This window comes from Bison bison, unplaced genomic scaffold (assembly GCF_000754665.1).
Source record: "Bison bison bison isolate TAMUID 2011002044 unplaced genomic scaffold, Bison_UMD1.0 scf7180017864314, whole genome shotgun sequence".
Lineage (NCBI taxonomy): Eukaryota > Metazoa > Chordata > Mammalia > Artiodactyla > Bovidae > Bison > Bison bison.
Genome location: NW_011494886.1, coordinates 2,205,593 through 2,224,156, shown reverse-complemented (window position 1 = coordinate 2,224,156; position 18,564 = coordinate 2,205,593). Strand labels below are relative to the sequence as shown.

The following is an 18,564-nucleotide window of genomic DNA, read 5'->3' as shown; positions in this document are numbered from 1 at the left end:
AATCTTGATTCCAGCTTGTGCTTCTTCCAGCCCAGCATTTCTCATGATGTACTCTACATATAAGTTAAATAAGCAGGGTGACAATGTACAGCCTTGATGTACTCCTTTTCCTATTTGGAACCAGTCTGTTGTTCCATGTCCAGTTCTAACTGTTGCTTCCTGACCTGCATACAGATTCCTCAAGAGGCAGGTCAGGTGGTCTGGTATTCCCATCTATTTCAGAATTTTCCACAGTTTATTGTGATCCACACAGTCAAAGGCTTTGGTATAGTCAATAAAGCAGAAATAGATGTTTTTCTGGAACTCTCTTGCTTTTCCATGATCCAGCGGATGTTGGCAATTTGATCTCTGGTTCCTCTGCCTTTTCTAAAACCAGCTTGAACATCTGGAAGTTCACAGTTCACGTATTGCTGAAGCCTGGCTTGGAGAATTTTGATCATTACTTTGCTAGCGTGTGAGATGAGCGCAATTGTGCGGTAGTTTGAACATTCTTTGGCATTGCCTTTCTTTTGGATTGGAATGAAAACTGACATTTTCCAGTCCTGTGGCCACTGCTGAGTTTTCCAAATTTGCTGGCATATTGAGTGCAGCACTTTCACAGCATCATCTTTCAGGATTTGAAATAGCTCAACTGGAATTCCATCACTTCCACTAGCTTTGTTCATAGTGATGCTTTCTAAGGCCCACTTGACTTCACATTCCAGGATGTCTGGCTCTAGGTGAGTGATCACACCATCGTGATTATCTGGGTTGTGAAGATCTTTTTTGTACAGTTCTTCTGTGTATTCTTGCCATCTCTTCTTAATATCTTCTGCTTCTGTTAGGTCCAGACCAATTCTGTCCTTTATCGAGCCCATCTTTGCATGAAATGTTCCCTTGGTATCTCTAATTTTCTTGAAGAGATCTCTGGTCTTTCCCATCCTGTTGTTTTCCTCTATTTCTTTGCATTGCTTGCTGAGGAAGGCTTTCTTATCTCTTCTTGCTATTTTGTGGAACTCTGCATTCAGATGCTTATATCTTTCCTTTTCTCCTTTGCTTTTCGCTTCTGTTCTTTTCTCAACTATTTGTAAGGCCTCCTCAGACAGCCATTTTGTTTTTTTGCATTTCTTTTCCTTGGGGATGGTCTTGATCGCTATCTCCTGTACAATGTCACGAATCTCCATCCATAGTTCATCAGGCACTCTATCAGATCTAGTCCCTTAAATCTAAAGAGGAGACTTAATAAACACATTTCAGAACTGAAACCCAAGCAAAGAGAACCGAATTTTTTTCTTTCTTTTCTATATAAAGCTCTATAAATAAACTAGTATCCAAATGGGAATTTTCCTTCAAATTTGCTGAGTTGGTGGGTCTACACAGCCTGGTTTCAGCTGACCAGACTCTGAAGCCAGTCTGGTCTTTAGTGACACTCATCTAGTTCAGGCTATAATTATCTTTCTCTAAGACAGAAGCCCCAAAGAGTGGGCACATGCACACTAATTTGGGAATGCCAGCTAAGAAAAGCAAATACATACATAGCTTGTAGCTTTTATTTACTGACACTAAAGTGACAAAAAAAACATTTGTCAAAGTAAGTATCTGGGCCACATTCACATCTCTTCTTACTTCCACAGAAGTAGTTCTATTAACAGTTGTTCCTTTAGGGCTGGGAGCTGGGGCCTTGGATCTTAAAATGAAGGTCTGTGGGATAAAGAATCACCACTTAGGGGAAACGACCCTCTCTCCGTTGTGTCTGCCACAAGCCTCAGATCCCAGCCTTCTGTAATCCGACAGCATTCAGTGGTGCACACAGGTAAACAAGCCAAAATAGACCTCACCCAAAATAGCTCTCTCCAGGATACCTGCAGCTCTGTATGGGGGCCAGAAAAGCTGGCCTGGTGTGGGTGCTGGCTGGGAAGGGGTGGGGGTGGGGGAAGCTGGTCTGGCAGGCCTCCTAAGGAACCAGGGAAAGCACAGGAGACCATCTTCTGTGATGCAACAACAGTCCTGTTCCCTTTCCCAGGAAAGCTCGGACAGTCTCAGACTCTCCTCTCCCCTCCTTTGTGCCAGATACATTCATCTTCTATCCTCAGTGGAGATTTAAGTTTTTCTTTCCCTTTGAAGAAAAACAAGCGGAGGAAGCTAACGTAATGTCACAGCAAGCAACTCTTGGCGAGTCTTGCTAAGGCGTCCATTCAGAGGTTGTATTTCATCAGACTATCATTTTCTCTCATTCACCCAAACCACTATTCCCCCAAGAGGCCATTTTCTTTGGGATTGAAAACTCTCCTGTTCACTGAGAGGCTAGAAGGGGCACCGGGAGAGAAGCCATGAATATAATCAACTGGCTTCTGGCTCCTTGAGTGCACTGACACCCTGCAGTCAGCAACACTGAAGGCAGAAAGCAAAAGCCCTTTCTCCAGTGAAGGTGGACTTGGAGACAACTGCACTCAGCCTCTCTCTGGATGCACACCCTCTCTCCTTCATATCCCCTGAGGGACCCTGACAGTGCCCGCAAGCATTAGCTCCTCTGAGAGGGGTAGACCAGGGAAAGCACTGGACCAGGAGTTAGAGAAATCTGAATTTTGGTACCACCTCTTAGATTTACTGGTTAGGCAAGTCACTTCACTTCTCTAAACCTTGTTTTTTATCTGCAAAATGGGGAAAGCAAGCTATGCCCTCGATGAACTCCACTGAGGAATGGATGGTTTTTGTTTTTAAATTATTATTTATTTACTTATTTATTTTTGGCTGTGCTGGGTCTTTGTTGCTGCACAGACTACTCTTTAGCTGTGGTGCATGGGCTTCTCATGGCAGTGGCTCCTGTTGTTGGGGAGCATGGGCTCTAGGGCATGTGGACTCAGGAGTTTTGGTTCCCAGGCTCTAGAGCACAGGCTCAGCAGTTGTGGTGCATGGGCTCAGTTTCTTGGAGGACGTGGGATCTTCCTGGATCAGGGATAGAACCCATGCCTCCTGTATTGGCAGGCCAATTCTTTACCACTGAGCCACCAGAGAAGCCCTCCAGTGAGGAATGCGTGTTGTGCACGTGAAAGCGAGCTACGAAATGATATACAAACCTGAGGATTAAATCGATTATCATATGGCATCATGATAGATAATGTCCAAGATCTGTTAATGGACAATGGACATTATCCATCTGTCAGACAAAGTTCTAAATCTAAAGCCTGCAGACTAAGACACTGTCACTATCTACACCAACACATGGATAACTTACATTGATGGATTTCCGAGTTTAATTCTTTTTTTTAAAAAAATATTTACTCATTTGCCTGCCTGGGTCTTAGTTGCAGTACTCTGAATGTATAGTTACGGCATGTGAACTCTTAGCTGTGGCATGTGGGATCTAGTTCCCTGACCAGGGATCAAACCCAGGCCCCTGCATTGCGGGTGTGGAGTCTTAGCCATAGGACCACCAGGGAAGTCCCTAGAGTTTAATTCTTATAACACCTCTTTGAGGCAATACTCTTTTTGATTCTAAAGCTAAGGAAAAACTATGACTTAGATGAATAGAGTGACATGCTCAAGGAACCCAAAAAATGTAGCAGTGAGAAAATATAGATCAAGTTTCTTGGCTACAAGACAAAAGCTCTTTCCACTGCCCAATTATGTTGGAACTATAAGAACAGGAAGAAGTTCACTATACATTCTAAAATCCTATGACTGTAGGTTTAGCTCCATTCTACTTCTTAGGGGTACTCTATAAGTGATGGTTCTTACTGTGATGATAGGGTACATCTTAGAACTAGCATTTGTCTCTGGAAGAACCACTGGCTACTGAGGAAGGTACATAGAGCTTTATTTTTCCAGGAACCTTGCTTGACCCTTTGAGACACTTTTCTATTTTCCTTCTTACTGTCACTGCCATCTACTTAAAATTCAGTTCTTTTTTTTTTTCTGTACTATTTCCTGTCCATATTCACCACCACCACCACCACCCCTGCCAAACCAGAGGGAATTCGACCAGAACTTCAGTTTTCTTCAGTTATTTTCTAATTCCTTTATTTCTGTTGCTATAATCTGACAAACAATTTCAGCTATTTTTCATTGTATCTGAGAATTTCTTCTCTCCCTAAGTGACCTCATCAGGCATGGTGACCAGACTCATGCCTGACACATCACGCAAATGCTACAACAGGCAGACCATGAAGTTATAAAGGAAAAAGTGCACGAAATGTGGTAATGCAGTTTAATGTTAGGCTTTGAGGAGCTATGAAATATTTCTAAGGTTACTGTTTTTTTATTTGAGGCACAGGAAAAAAGTGACAGTCGACGTTACTCTGCTTTTTCACACTGGCCTCTATTGTTTGAAGCGGTAATTGTGGTCTTCTACTTCTTTTCCAGGTTCCGTTGGAGGAGGCGGTTGCTGGTGATCTCGGCCCCTAATGATGAAGACTGGGCCTATTCACAGCAGCTCTCTGCCCTCAGTGGCCAGGCATGCAATTTTGGTGAGTGGGAAGCCTCGTCATCACTGCTTTCCCATACCACCCTCTTCCTGGTCTAAAATGGAACACAGAAGCTTAGGTCATCCAAATATTCCCCAGCCCAGACTGTAGATTCCCAGACACTTACTCAGTTATATTGAGGATAAAGTTGCTTTCAGACTGGAATCTTAGTCAACTGGGGTCTGTTTTTCTTTTTTCTTTTTTCAATATTCTGCCCTCTCAGGTTTTTTATTGAAATGTTTGAAAATACCTGCTGCTTTACTTACAGTGATCTGTATTATGTGTCTTCTTATTTGCTTTTAAAAAATTTGTCTCAAGATCATAAAACTCAGATATCATCAATTACTTAGGTAATAATTAGGTACCAACACTGAGTACTTTTCCATAGATTTAAGTATTTTTTGTAAGACAGGAATGGCTTTGAGAATTAATTAATGAATTGAACCTCACTGTACTATATTACCAGTCCCTTTGAAAGGATTTTGATCTCTAACTAAGTACTAGGAAGACAGCAAGATTTGTTAAACAGTGCCTTATGCTTTAAGACAAGTAGGTCAAAAAGAAATGCTGTTTATTATTACTATCATTATTTGCAGTGAATTGCTCAGTGTTTTGAAAACTAATGTATGCTTTCTATACCAAACATTATTATTCTAGTGGTCAGAAAGGGCAAATACTATTCTGAATAAGTACATATAGAAAGGAAATGCACAATATATAGAACATTATTAATAAGTTCAATGTTGAACCAGAGAGATAATGGTAATTTCAAAAGTTGGAATCACTACAAAAATTTTATTTAAGATACACCTCTGCAGAGGAAGAATTTTTGAGAGTCAGTAGAGAGGTGGAAAGTAGCTAGTGGCCACATATTTAAAACTTCATAATTGGAACATAGATGAATCCACATTATTTTGATATTTCTATTAGGAAGAAGAATCATTTATTAGCTATAAAACTGTGTTTAATTTATAAAAGGGAGGGGTGGTTGTATAAGTTTTGTAAAACATTAACAGAGACTGGGTCCTTGCTATGACCAGGTACCTATAAATAATAAATACATTTCAGTTTTAAGATGTAAAATAATAACAAAAAAAGGCAGAAAACAAGCTTATAACAGTAAGGATAATTAGAAAATTTGTAAATGTTTATTTATACTCTTATTATCAAGATTAATGCTTTAAAAATTTATATCAACATATGTAAGGAAGATTTGATTGTGCCAGTATTTTTAGGCATACTTTAAATTATTAATAGCCACCAACAGTGGTGGGTAAGACAGAAGTTCTTAGAGCAGTTAATGACCCTCCATGATATGAATATATAAATAAAATCATGGCTTGCTAATTTTCTAAAGACATCTTTGCAGCAGCTATTAGGTGATGTTTCATTTTGAATCACTACACAAAGAGTCTAAGTCAAACTCTTGTAGTAGATAGGAAATGTGAACAAGTCATGTTTTAAAGGGATAATTAAATTCATGATCTTCCCTTTTGAAAACATGACTTAACATGCAGAACAGAAATGCTTCACTTCTCTGAGAGAAGAGTAAAGCCCATAAAATTTTTTTGGAATAGCATTTTGCCTGAATTTCAGCTCTTCTTTAGAAGAGCCCTCCATAGTGGCTTTTAGTTTTCTCTCCTGGACAATCAAAACTGTCAGCAATCATATTTATTATTAATAGTTTCAAGTTACTACTGTGACTAGGCTCGGATTTTGTCTAAAACCATGAACTCTAAATAGGATGACTCTACAGCCCCCTTGCCTTCCTATGTTCTTTCTCCTGAATCTTTTCATAAGGGCTTCATCTTCAGAAGAATTCCAGCAAGCTATCACGGCGTGACCTTCTTTCCTTTCCTGAAACTTGAGCTGAGGGTGGGCGGGAAGCAAGCTGTGCTTCCCTCAGTGCCACCCCTTTGAGTCTTCTAAAAAAGGGATAAAAACCCGCCCACTGAGCAGACAAACTTTCGTTTGAGGAAGCCAGAACAATTTCTTCAACAATCACATTGGCTCGCTCTGTAGTCTTTTCTTTGAGAGAAAATTAAATTATCCATGTAAGCTGTTATAACATCAGCCGTGACTTTTTTCCAGAACCAGCTTAGATCATCTCAGATATTTTAAAGTTCCAATGGCTTCAGTTTTGTTTTGTCATTTAATAGAGTGAGAATCACAGTTTAAGAGCAAATCCTTTTCCAATCTGCAAAAACAAAACTAAACCACATTTGACCCTGTTATTAATCCTAAAATCTGCAATTAGTCTCTTTTCAAGATTTTATAAATGTTTAAATGCATTTTTTATGGAAAAAAATTTTAATGACTTATTTTACTTAATCAGGTTATGTTTTATACTCTTTTAAAACTTGAGATTTTAATTGTCAGATATCCAGTCTTTGGAAGCAAAAGACTTACTACAGATTCTATGGCTTTCTTTTTTCTCTCAGGTCTGCGCCACATAACGGTTCTGAAGCTTTTAGGTGTTGGAGAGGAAGTAGGGGGCGTTTTAGAGCTGTTCCCAATTAATGGTAAAATTTTGTTACTTTAAAGAGTATCAACTACTGATAAGTTCAGTTAAGTTATATTAATTCATATGTAAGCAGTGGATGTACCCTCAGTTGAAGAAAGGTCACTAAATGCTCCCTCCTGGTGTGTGCCCCATGCCTGTGTGTGTGTGTATGGGTGTGAGAATGTATGTATACACAGAATGTGTGTATAAGAATGGGAAGGGGAGCATAAGCACTCATATTGTTTTTATTAAAAAACCATTCACAAGTGACAGCAAAGATATTCATTTCTTAATAGAGATATGTAATTCTTTTGTGTCTGCATAGGGCTTTATTGGCTTACAAAGCATTTTCACCCATGTTATCTCATTTAATTCTTGTGGTAGTTTTATAAGGCACGAGAAATGAAATATTTCCTGCCATGTCAGTGAACAAGGGATGTCAGAGTTGATCTTGATGTGGCAGTTGATCTTGCAAGGATTAAATAAAGGAACTGGTTTTATATTTTATAACACTTCTGTCAAGAGACATTTGCCTGAAAATGTGACCCATGTTGTAGAATAGCAGGAACATTTCATTGCTAGTAGAAAGACCAGCAAAGTTCTTAAATTGGATTTTTAAGCTGTAGAGAATAGATCCTTGGGTCCTTTCTCTGTTCTCACAGTGATTTCTTCTTACTTGATGCTTTCCTCAGTGTTGCCTCTTTAATCCACTAACAACTTTTCTAATCCTATTCTAGGGAGCTCTGTTGTGGAGCGAGAAGACGTACCAGCCCATTTGGTGAAAGACATACGCAACTATTTCCAAGTGAGCCCAGAGTACTTCTCCATGCTTCTAGTTGGAAAAGATGGGAATGTGAAATCCTGGTATCCTTCCCCAATGTGGTCCATGGTGATTGTGTACGATTTAATTGATTCGATGCAACTCCGGAGACAGGAAATGGCCATTCAGCAGTCACTGGGGATGCGCTGTCCAGAAGATGAGTATGCAGGCTATGGTTACCATAGTTACCATCAAGGATACCAGGATGGTTACCAGGATGACTACCGTCATCATGAGAGTTACCACCATGGATATCCTTACTGAACAGAAATATGTAACCTTAGCCCCAGCCAGTTTCCCCTGCAACTGTTAAAGTCACATGTGGCCAGCTACATAAAGGAGAGTTCTTCCACACTGCCTGCACTCCCTGCCTTTTTCTTTCAGTGTTCTTCCAAGATTAAATAAATAGCAACATTTTGCCTACTCGTGAGTTGTCAAGAGACCTTAAATCATAAAGATGTTCAAAAGAATTGCTTCTCTAACTGGAGAATAAGTATTTATACCTCTGTTTTACTTTTTAAAAAGTATTAATTGGTAAGTGAAAACTAGGATTGTTAAAGATCATAGCACAGATGTTTTCAAATAAACATCTGAGCAGATGGAACAGACAGAGCAGATAGCGTCTTAACCCTTTTTGAAATGTCAGTCTAAAAATGATTAAGATGGCTCTGCTTTATACTGTGAGTTTCTTTCCTGAAGCTTGATACCAGAGGAGTCCAGTGATACTGACTTCCAAAGCCAGGGCAAGTACCAAACTCCACTTTGTTACCATAGCTACTTCCTACCCTGTTTCTCTTATCTTTAGTGTCAGGGGAAAGGAAACCCTCAATCACCTCCAGAACTGGCTGTGCAGCTAAAGGTGACATTTTCAGAGTTCTATCAGGTACCATGGAATTCCCAACATGGGAAACCTTGGCTCTTCACACTTGACTTCCTGGGCACGCTTGCTAATGGGCCCATTACACACTGGCACCTTGTAAAATAAAATTACAAAGGAGATTATTTCCAGGCATTCTTTTTTTCTTCAAAGGAAAGTGTTCCTAAATTACAGTGGATAAAATTATAACTGGAGTGCAAAATATAATCCTTGTCTTTGAAATAGAGCATTTTCACATATGCGATATAAACTAAATATTCTCCCTTCTTCCCTCCCTCTTTCCCCTCCTTCCTTCTATACTATTTTACTTTTTACCAGCAAACAATGACCAAGTAATATCTACAAGCTTGCCCGAAGGCAGGCAGTCAGAGTCCCTGGATTTTAGCATCCTGACAGTGCCAGCCTCTGTCAGTAATGGGGATGCTTATTTTTTTTGTCACTGTTATTAAAATTGATTTTCCAAATAATCTTGATTATTGGTTATTGATTTAGTGAGTCCAGATATTAATAACTGCATTCAAGTCACATGTGAATACCACTAGCATTTAACTTATTTGTGCCTATTTGCACAACTCTGTCTTTTACTTCATCTGAACTTTCTTATAATTACAGTAAAAGTGGAATCTCTACCTCAAATGAACTTGAGGGATTATTTCTTTTGCCCCTTATTCTCCATAAAGACCATTCATTCTTACCTGTTTTACAGGTAACTGAAGTTCAGAAAGTACAAGTGACTTCAGAGCATACTTTTCTTATTGTATAAATTATGCTTCCAGTTCACCCCTCCTCCCATGGTGGGCATCTTTCCTCCTCTTTGCTAGAACAGTCTGTACCAGCTGCTTGAGGAGGGCAGGTGCAAGAACCAGGCTGATGTGCATTGTCCTTAAATTGTTGGCAAGGTGAACCACAGTTTAAAATTGCCAATAAAAATGTATTTCTTTATTTTTGCCTCTGAAATTACATAGGGGCAATATCTAAGTAAGGGGCCCAAATTGTCTCAATTTCAGGAAATACAATAATGGAGTTTCATCTCCCAAGGAAACTAGATAAGAATAATAAACATTTTCTTTTTTTCTATTCCTTCTGTTCTTTTTTTTAAATTTATTTTTTAAATTTACAATATTGTATTGGTTTTGCCATATATCAACATGAATCCGCCACAGGTATATACGTGTTCTCCATCCTGAACCCTCCTCCCTCCTCCCTCCCCGTACCATCCCTCTGGGTCGTCCCAGTGCACCAGCCCCAAGCATCCAGTATCATGCATCGAACCTGGATTGGCGACTCATTTCATATATGATATTATACATGTTTCAATGCCATTCTCCCAAATCATCCCACCCTCTCCCTCTCCCACAGAGTCCAAAAGACTGTTCTATACGTCAGTGTCTCTTTTGCTGTCTCGTACACAGGGTTATTGTTACCATCTTTCTAAATTCCATATATATACGTTAGTATACTGTATTGGTGTTTTTCTTTCTGGCTTACTTCACTCTGTATAATAGGCTCCAGTTTCATCCACCTCATTAGAACTGATTCAAATGTATTCTTTTTAATGGCTGAGTAATACTCCATTGTGTATATGTACCACAGCTTTCTTATCCATTCATCTGCTGATGGACATCTAGGTTGCTTATAGAATACTTTTATTAAGGTTCTAGCTCCTATACCTGAAGAAAGAGAACACTTTTTCATAACATGAGGTTACTTTTTCAAGCATTCTTCTGGTTTCACTGGTACTGAGATGGTCTTTAGCAGTCCATTGGAATGGTTCTTCACTCTGATGAGTGGGTGAAAAAGTCGTGGGTAATCATTTAGGGGACTGTAGAATAAAGAAGCCACAGCTCAGCAAAGAGACACATTCGAGGAAGATGCTATTAGTAAATGTCCTTAAATCCTAGAGTCTGGGAAAATACAGAGTAAATCTTAGCAAATGGGAGAGCTGAAGAATAAGGTAACCTGAATCTCTGTTTTCTAGGGCTAGAGATCTGGTAGTTGGAAGTCTGGGTATTGTTTTTTTTTTTGTTTTTTTTTAATAAAAACATTTCCTTCCCCAAACAGCAACAACAACAACAAAAAAGGTAAAATACAAATAAATTCTAATTTTGGAGAAAGATTATGGAATTACGGTATTTTGAAAGAAAAGCACCCAACTGACTTAGGGAAATTTGAAAGACTAAAAAGAACACTGCCTCATCCAAGTTGCCATAATTCCCTTCCATGAAATTCCAAGAAATGTTTTTCATCAGAGAAGTCCCAGGGCTCTAAAAGTGAAATGAAAGGGTTAGTTGCTTAGTCGTGTCTGACTCTTTGCGATCCCATGGACTGCAGACTGCCAGGCTCCTCTGTGCATGGAATTCTTCAGGCAAGAATACTGGAGTGGGTAGCCATGCCCTTCTGAAGGGGATCTTCCCAATCCAGGGAGTAAACCCAGGTCTCCCACATTGCAGGCAGATTCTTTACTGTCTTAGCCACAAGGGAAGCCCAGGACTCTAAGGTGAATGTTAATTCAGCAGAGAGATTCTTCCCCTGCCACAGAGAGTGGTGGCCCAGACATAGCAGTCAGTGGAGCCCGCTGGTCTCATCCTCTACATTATAGTTGATAATGAAGCACGCACCTTCTCAACTCCTAAAACCTTGAGCATAAAAATAGCTCAGGGCCAGGGTGATTGATGGCCTTGGCTGACCCTGATGGATAATCTCAGTACTTAGCAGTATGTGGAGATTCCAGAAAAAGAGAAGCCTCTTGAAAAGAACCTCTGTCCATATCTGTGCCATCACGAATTCCCCTTTGCCTACTGAGGAATCCTTTCTGCTCTGTGGCTGCTCTGTGGTTTGGGGTGTGCAGATACAGGGTGTAGTCAGTGCATACTCTTAACTTCCAACTCAGGTGAAATGCTAACTCCTCTCTTCAGTCCTCTCAGAGTTGGTGCAAAGCTCCGAGTACAAGATTTTCCTTAGTTTTGTACATGTTACTAGCTACTAAGAATTCAAGAATCAAAGTTAAAGGTGGTGTTTCTTCTGGTCTCAGTCTGACGATAGTGATGCTATCAGCTAGCAATGCCCGGGGCACTCACCTGGGCCTGCATATTTGAGGTTGCCCCCACAGACATTTTCCAGTAGGAGCCAATGTTGTGGACTGGCCTTTGTGGTTTGTATCATGATCACAAAACGCACCTCAGCAACAACTATGTTGATGAAAAGCTAATCAATAGTTGATCTAAGAAAGAAATAGAAGTTTCTCTTTGAGCCAACCTGAGGATTATAAGCTGGGAGATGGTCTTTCAGAAAGCTCTGAGGTCTGTTCCACCCACCAGAGATCAAAGTAGGCTAACATGAGTTCTTGAGACAGATAATTAGGTGTCATTTGACAGTTTACAGATCAACACGTACAGAGCGAGTAGCAGGTCATGGGTCATAGTAGCCCCTGATGGGGTTAAGAAGGAAGGTTATCTTCTAGGGAGGCCTGATTAATCCAGATGCACACACAGTACACCCTACAGAGGGTGGGGTGGGGGAGGAGGCCCAAATAGGAAAAGAAAGATTTTATGTTTAAATTTTTCTCATCTTGCCATAAAATATGAACTTTATTTCATCAAACATCAGGAAACTTTGTAAGGAAAAAAAAAAAGGTTTATTACTCAGAGGTCCTGGAGGATATATACACAGCAAGGCTGGAGGGAGAGCAAAGACCTGGGGTTCTGCCTGTACTGGGGTTGAGGTGAGGTTTGTGGGTTACTCTTTATTGGTGAATTTAAAACATAAGAGTGGGGGTCAGTTATGTAGGTGACCCAGGGGTCTCCAATAGGGGAGCTTCATGGGGTTGCTGGATCTTTAGGTAGCTGTGTAGCTGGCAACATGCTTATTCGAGATGGATTCTTTGAAAATGGATGCCTTGACAATCAAAAATTTAATGTTAAGCAGTTGCATTACAATCAAAAAAGCTGTCAGGCACTTACACTAAAAGTGATGAGAGGCAAAGGGCCAGTTGTAACCTAATTCGATAGGTGCTTCAAAAAGGCCACTGGACTTGGGACAGCTACTGGTCTTTGCCCTGACCTGTTACTTTCCCTAGGACTTAGTTTCCCATCTCCAAGTAAGATAGGCTTTTAGGTAATAGAATGCAAAGTTCAGAGATTTCCTATCATCCAATCAATGTTAAATTCTCAGAGAACCCAGACTTCATAATTTTGTTATGGGAATGGGGAAGGTATTAAGCAACTTCACTGCATTCTTCCCAGCACAGCCCACTGCTGCGGCCAAGATCCAAAGGCGTCATCACCTCTAACACACTGGCATCCTCATCATTGCCTTCAGGCCTGAGCTTCCAAGGAATTCAGGCTGGCAAGGTCTGTGAGCTTCCTGAACTTTTAAAGAGTCCCTTCAACAGGCATATGCTTGTTCTTCAACACAAATTTCCTAATTTGGGAACCACCTGAAGCTTGGAAAACTAGGCAGCCCTTGGGTAGACTCTAGAGTTCTTAACTATGCTTCCTTCTAGAAAGCAAAAGAATGGTCCTCCATCCTCAATCCATGGGTTAATACATATGCCAAGGAGGCTGCTTGTAAAGGGGTGGCATGATTTTAAACATCCAAAACTGACCTTGGGCAAAATTTTCTCTGGCTTTTCTCCTCCACCATAAGCATTCCTTTCCTCTCTCCTGGCCTTTTCCTCCTTCCCCCTTCTCTCATGAACCATTCTGGCTTTCATGAACAGATGGCTACAACTGATTAGGTGTAACTGACAGGCTAGAAGTCCCACCCTTTCCAAGGACATCTACAACACAGGGGAAGTTCCTTGAAGATAGGCAGTAGGGAGAAGGCAATGGCACCCCACTCCAGTACTCTTGCCTGGAAAATCCCATGGATGGAGGAGCCTGGTAGGCTGCAGTCCATGGGGTCGCTAAGAGTCAGACACGACTGAGCGACTTCACTTTCACTTTTCACTTTCATGCATTGGAGAAGAAATGGCAACCCACTCCAGTGTTCTTGCCTGGAGAATCCCAGGGACGGGGGAGCCTGGTGGGCTGCCGTCTATGGGGTCGCAAAGAGTCGGACACGACTGAAGCGACGCAGCAGCAGGCAGTAGGGGACAGCTTGCCAAGCCATTTCTGAAAGACTGCTAATCTCTGCAAGCAAGCCTCACTTTTCTTCCTAAAAATGTTGGAGAGAGAGTAAATTCATCCTGCAGATTTCACCGTTATTCTGTTTGCTTTCTTTAGTCCTCTTTTCTAGCTTTGACTTGCTTCTTCTTGTGAGCACTCTTCAGAGAGCCATTTTAGAACAAGGTAGGCAGTGTGCTCAGTCACTCAGTTGTGTCAAACTCTTTGTGACCCCATGGACTGTAGCCCTCAAAGCTCTCTGTCCATAGACTTTTTCAGGCAAGAATACTGGAGTAGGTTGCCATTTCCTACTCCAGGGGATCTTTCAGATTCAGGGATCAAACTTGTGTCTCTTTCATCTCCTGTACTAGCAGGTGGATTCTTTACCACTAGCACCACCTGGGTAGGCAGAGGCAGGAATATACCCATATTTGACAAGATTTGATCAAAAATAGCTGAAAGCCTTGATGTATAAAAAGAACCATCTAGTCATTCCAGTTCTTAATCCAAGATACTATTTTCAGGTTATGCTCAAGTTACATGATGAATCTAACATTTATTATATTTATGGTACTTTCTATGTATTCTGCTAGAAACCAGGAATACAGAACTGAAGGACATCTCTCAGTACAGATTAGTAGAGAATATCTATGTACACTGTCAAAACAGTATATAGAAATATAGAATCAATGATGGGGGGAGAGGTGTGAGGAAAGGACCAGGGAGAGAAAAGTGATGACAGTTCTTCAACCTTTTGGCAGCTAGAATTATTCCATTGCTCTTCCTGTCAGGTTCCACATGATTTGAACAAATACCTCATATTGACTTCATTGTCACCATCGGCAATGGCTTTTGGATACTCACAGTGCAGGCACTTATACTCCTGGGAACTTCTTACCTCTCCCAGATTTAAGAAGTTGTCTGGATGTCCATGGAAAGATGGTGGTGCTAATATTAATTCATTCATAAACACTACCCCCTCCCTGAAATAAACCAAAATGAAAAATAAGTATGAATTTATATTAGAAGAAAACTTCTTCAAGATTGGAACTAGGGAATAGCTTTGATCTCAAAGCATGAAATTGGAGTGATGTGTGCCTACTTACCGGAGAAGGCAATGGCAACCCACTCCAGCACTCTTGCCTGCAAAATCCCATGGATGGAGGAGCCTGGTGGGCTACAGTCCATGGGGTCGCGAAGAGTCGGACACGACTGAGTGACCTCACTTTTACTTTTCACTTTCATGCATTGGAGAAGGAAATGGCAACCCACTCCAGTGTTCTTGCCTGGAGAATCCCAGGGACGGAGGAGCCTGGTGGGCTGCTGTCTATGGGGTCGCACAGAGTCGGACACGACTGAAGAGACTTAGCAGCAGCAGCAGCAGCAGTGCCTACTTACCATCCCCACCTGAGGGAAACTGAACACTAGGATACGCAAGAAATAACTTGTGGTCTATGGCCCAGGCAAGAATCTGCTGTGGCTGAGAGGCCAAAGATAAGTGACATGCTATATCCTGCCTTTCCCTTCCCCTAACTTCCTAATTGGAAAAAGGAGGTTTGGAGATAAGGGTATAGATATGCAAGATGGAGTTAGTTTACAGTTAGACTAGAAAAGCTCTCTTTATCTCTGGGGACATTATGGTGTCTGTTTGTTTTTACTCTTGGCCAAGTTAAGGGCAGTGAGATTTATGATGTTAAGTTTGAATCTACCCTGGGGATCCCCAGGGTTAATTTCTTTAATGATGGGTTTCCAACTGGCCTAATAGATTATGCAAACCTGATTGCATGGCTAGAGAGGCATAAAAATCCTGGGAAATTCTACTTTGAGCTCTCCCAAAGTCAGGATCCCTCCCATAAATCATGGTAGTTCCAGCTGGAGACACTGCAGTCTTGGTACAATAAGGACCCTGGGAGTTTAGGCATGGGTTCTCTCTTGAATCTCAATGTCTACACTCTCCTTTCTGCACTCTTTTTGCTGCACCTGTATCTTTGCCTTACACAAAAGTCTTATGTAAGTGTGCTCTCTGGAGTCTGGTGAGTCCTTTCAAATACATGAACATGGGAAATCTTTAGCAGGGCAATGACACTCAAATGTTAAGTTTGGAAACAAATATTATGACCATCCCTGTATGCTCAGTCATGTCCAACTCTTTGCAACTCATAGACTGTAGCCCACTAGGTTCTCTATCCATGGGATTTTCCAGGCAAGAATACTGGAGTGGGTTGCCATTTCCTTCTCCAAGGGATCTTCTTTAAGACTTCTCCAGAATCTTAAAGACTTTGCATTTATCATATATATCTTCCCAATCCAGGGATTGAACCCACGTCTCCTGAATTGACAGGCAGATTTTTTTTTTACCACTAAGCCAGCTGGGAAGACTATATACATACAGAAATACATACATATATAATATAGCAGGGAAACAACTTCTCAGCAACACTAAATGATAAAAAAAAGAGATTTCTAATGAAAAAAAGGTGCCAAGAATGATTTTTCAGATAAGCCATCATTTATACTAGTTATAGAAAGTAATAAAAATGCAAAATCTCTTTGAGTAGTAATATGACTAGAAAAAAATTCCAGTTAGTAAGTAGTTATTAGACACTAAAAAATAAAGAAATAAAAAACCTCAGGAAGTGTATCAAAGACAGTCTCAGAAGAGAAAAATCTATTTTAAGACAGCTTCCAGCTTTTGGGATGAATTGGCATTTAAAAGCCATGAATGAGCAAGTTATGTCATGAACAAATAAAGTTTAATTAGCTATGATAATTGGAACTATAAACTAGAAGGCAAACTATTAATTCTTGAAAGGAATGGTACATAATAAAACATTTTAAAAAGAACTTCCAAATTTCATCATTCCAGGACAACTCAAATCTAAGGGGGACCACCATTTTGTGTCATGCTAAGAAAAACTGTTAAATATATCACTTTCCAGTCATTTAAAATTGTCCTTTTTTATCTTGTTTAAAGAGTCTTAAAGGCTTTGTATTTCTCATGTAGCATTTTCTGATTGCATAAAAAAGGAAACTACAAGTTAAATAAATTAAACTATTTCTAAAACATCTTCCAGCCTGAATCTCTTGAATCACTTCTTGATGCTCAGAGTTGTCGATGTCTGAGGTTTTCCAGGCAGATAGTTCCCTGTACCATTGAGAGATGTGATGATGCTAATGTATTTTAAGAGAGTTTCTTTGCTGTCTCCAAGATCTTCTTCCAAGATATTGACACTCATTCTGTAAAATTTGATGCTGATGTGTTCTTGATCTTACCAGGAGGTATCACAAAAGGTGTTCAGACAACAACCAGGACACTTATTCTCTCCTCAAATGGTCTTTAAGTGGTTTGGTGACTGAAATATCAAGAAGTTGTATGCCCATGCCAAATGCCAGCTCTTGCAAGCAAAGACAACTTCATCCTTACTGCCAGGAGGCAGCAGCTATATTAACATGCCATTGCTTAACACACCCCAACTTCAGATTGTAATATGAAAACATAGGAGTCCTAGAATAGATGAAATACACTATAGTGGACCTGGATAAAATTCTCAGAGCTTATTAAGAAAAATTGGGAGTTGGAAGGAAATGCAATAACCTAAGTTCCACATTTTTCAATGAAAGGAGTCAATGAACATATTTTGAGGTTGAAACATTTTTATAAATGTAAAGTTCGAAGTTTGCTTTTTTAAATGTAAAATACTAGCAATGAAACAGACTAGAAGTGTAAGTTGAATAAATCTAAAATATGACAAGAAACTTTCAAATTGGCGTAAAATATAAAACCAGTATCAACTTTCTCAAAAAGGTTTTTACACAAAGGATGAGTCAAACAATAAAAAAATTCAATAAAATATGCAAATAACAATGGAAAGATTATAGATCTCACCTTCCAACCAGTGTATAAAAACTAGAAATTAACAAAAGTATGAATGATATCCTCAATGACACTGCTCTTGACTCAAAACGGAATTAGAAAAATAATGACAATTTTAAAGTGTTTGGGCTAGAGTCTACTTACTCCAGGGAATTTTTACACTAGTTATAAACATGTTCATTAACATGCAAGAAAGAAAATAAATGCATTTGAAGTAGATAAGATGGAAAAACAGCACATTAAACTTTAGAAAAGCAGGGCATAATAAACTTTAATAAAGTAAAAATTACTTAGAAACTGCTCATTGATCTATTTTTTAAAAAGAGACACTATTCAAACACAAAGTCAAAAATGAGAAAGAATAGAGTAAAAAAGGAAATGGAAAGAATTATTGGAATGATTCATAAATCCCTTTGCAAATAAATTTGAAAACCTAGATGGTTAAAATATAAATGATCGGGTGAATCAAGAAGAGGATGAGATGAAACAAAGAACATTGTGGGGGAAAAAGTACTTGTCAAAAAAGTGCCATGCCTAGGCGATTTTATTGGTGCGCTCTTTCAAAGCTTCAGGGAACACATAAAGCTGACTTTTTAAAAATCTTTCCAGGGCATTGCGGGCAATGGGAGTTGGCAGCTCGACCCACACCACATCCGTATGGGATTGCTGGGGACATGGATTGATAAATCACAGCAGGATTAAATGCATTACCAGCATTGTCAGCAGGTTTCAGTTATCTTGGCAGAGACAGGATGGAGCGTGAAGCTAGTAAAACAGCAAGTGAGGACAGAAATTCCACAGATCTGTTAGGAGCTTATCATTGAGTCCATCTGAGCAAAATAGCACCTTCTCACTAAACTATTTTAATTGAAAATGCACTGGTTAATTTATAGCTTTATTCTTTAAGTGTTCTGTTTTCATATAAAAGCTATAGGCAAGAAGCTAC

General features: G+C 39.9%; 1 protein-coding gene across 1 annotated transcript in view; it reads left to right on the top strand.

Moving 5' to 3' along the window:
• The window catches only part of CCDC80 (coiled-coil domain containing 80), a 36,125-nt gene extending 27,936 nt beyond the window's left edge, over nucleotides 1-8,189 (top strand). The window contains exons 6-8 of the mRNA XM_010852753.1: nucleotides 4,342-4,445; nucleotides 6,884-6,964; nucleotides 7,683-8,189. Of these exons, the coding sequence (XP_010851055.1) occupies nucleotides 4,342-4,445; nucleotides 6,884-6,964; nucleotides 7,683-8,029 (532 nt within the window). The 3' untranslated portion in view covers nucleotides 8,030-8,189. The remainder of the gene's footprint in view (nucleotides 1-4,341; nucleotides 4,446-6,883; nucleotides 6,965-7,682) is intronic.
• The last annotated feature ends 10,375 nt before the right edge of the window (nucleotides 8,190-18,564 follow it).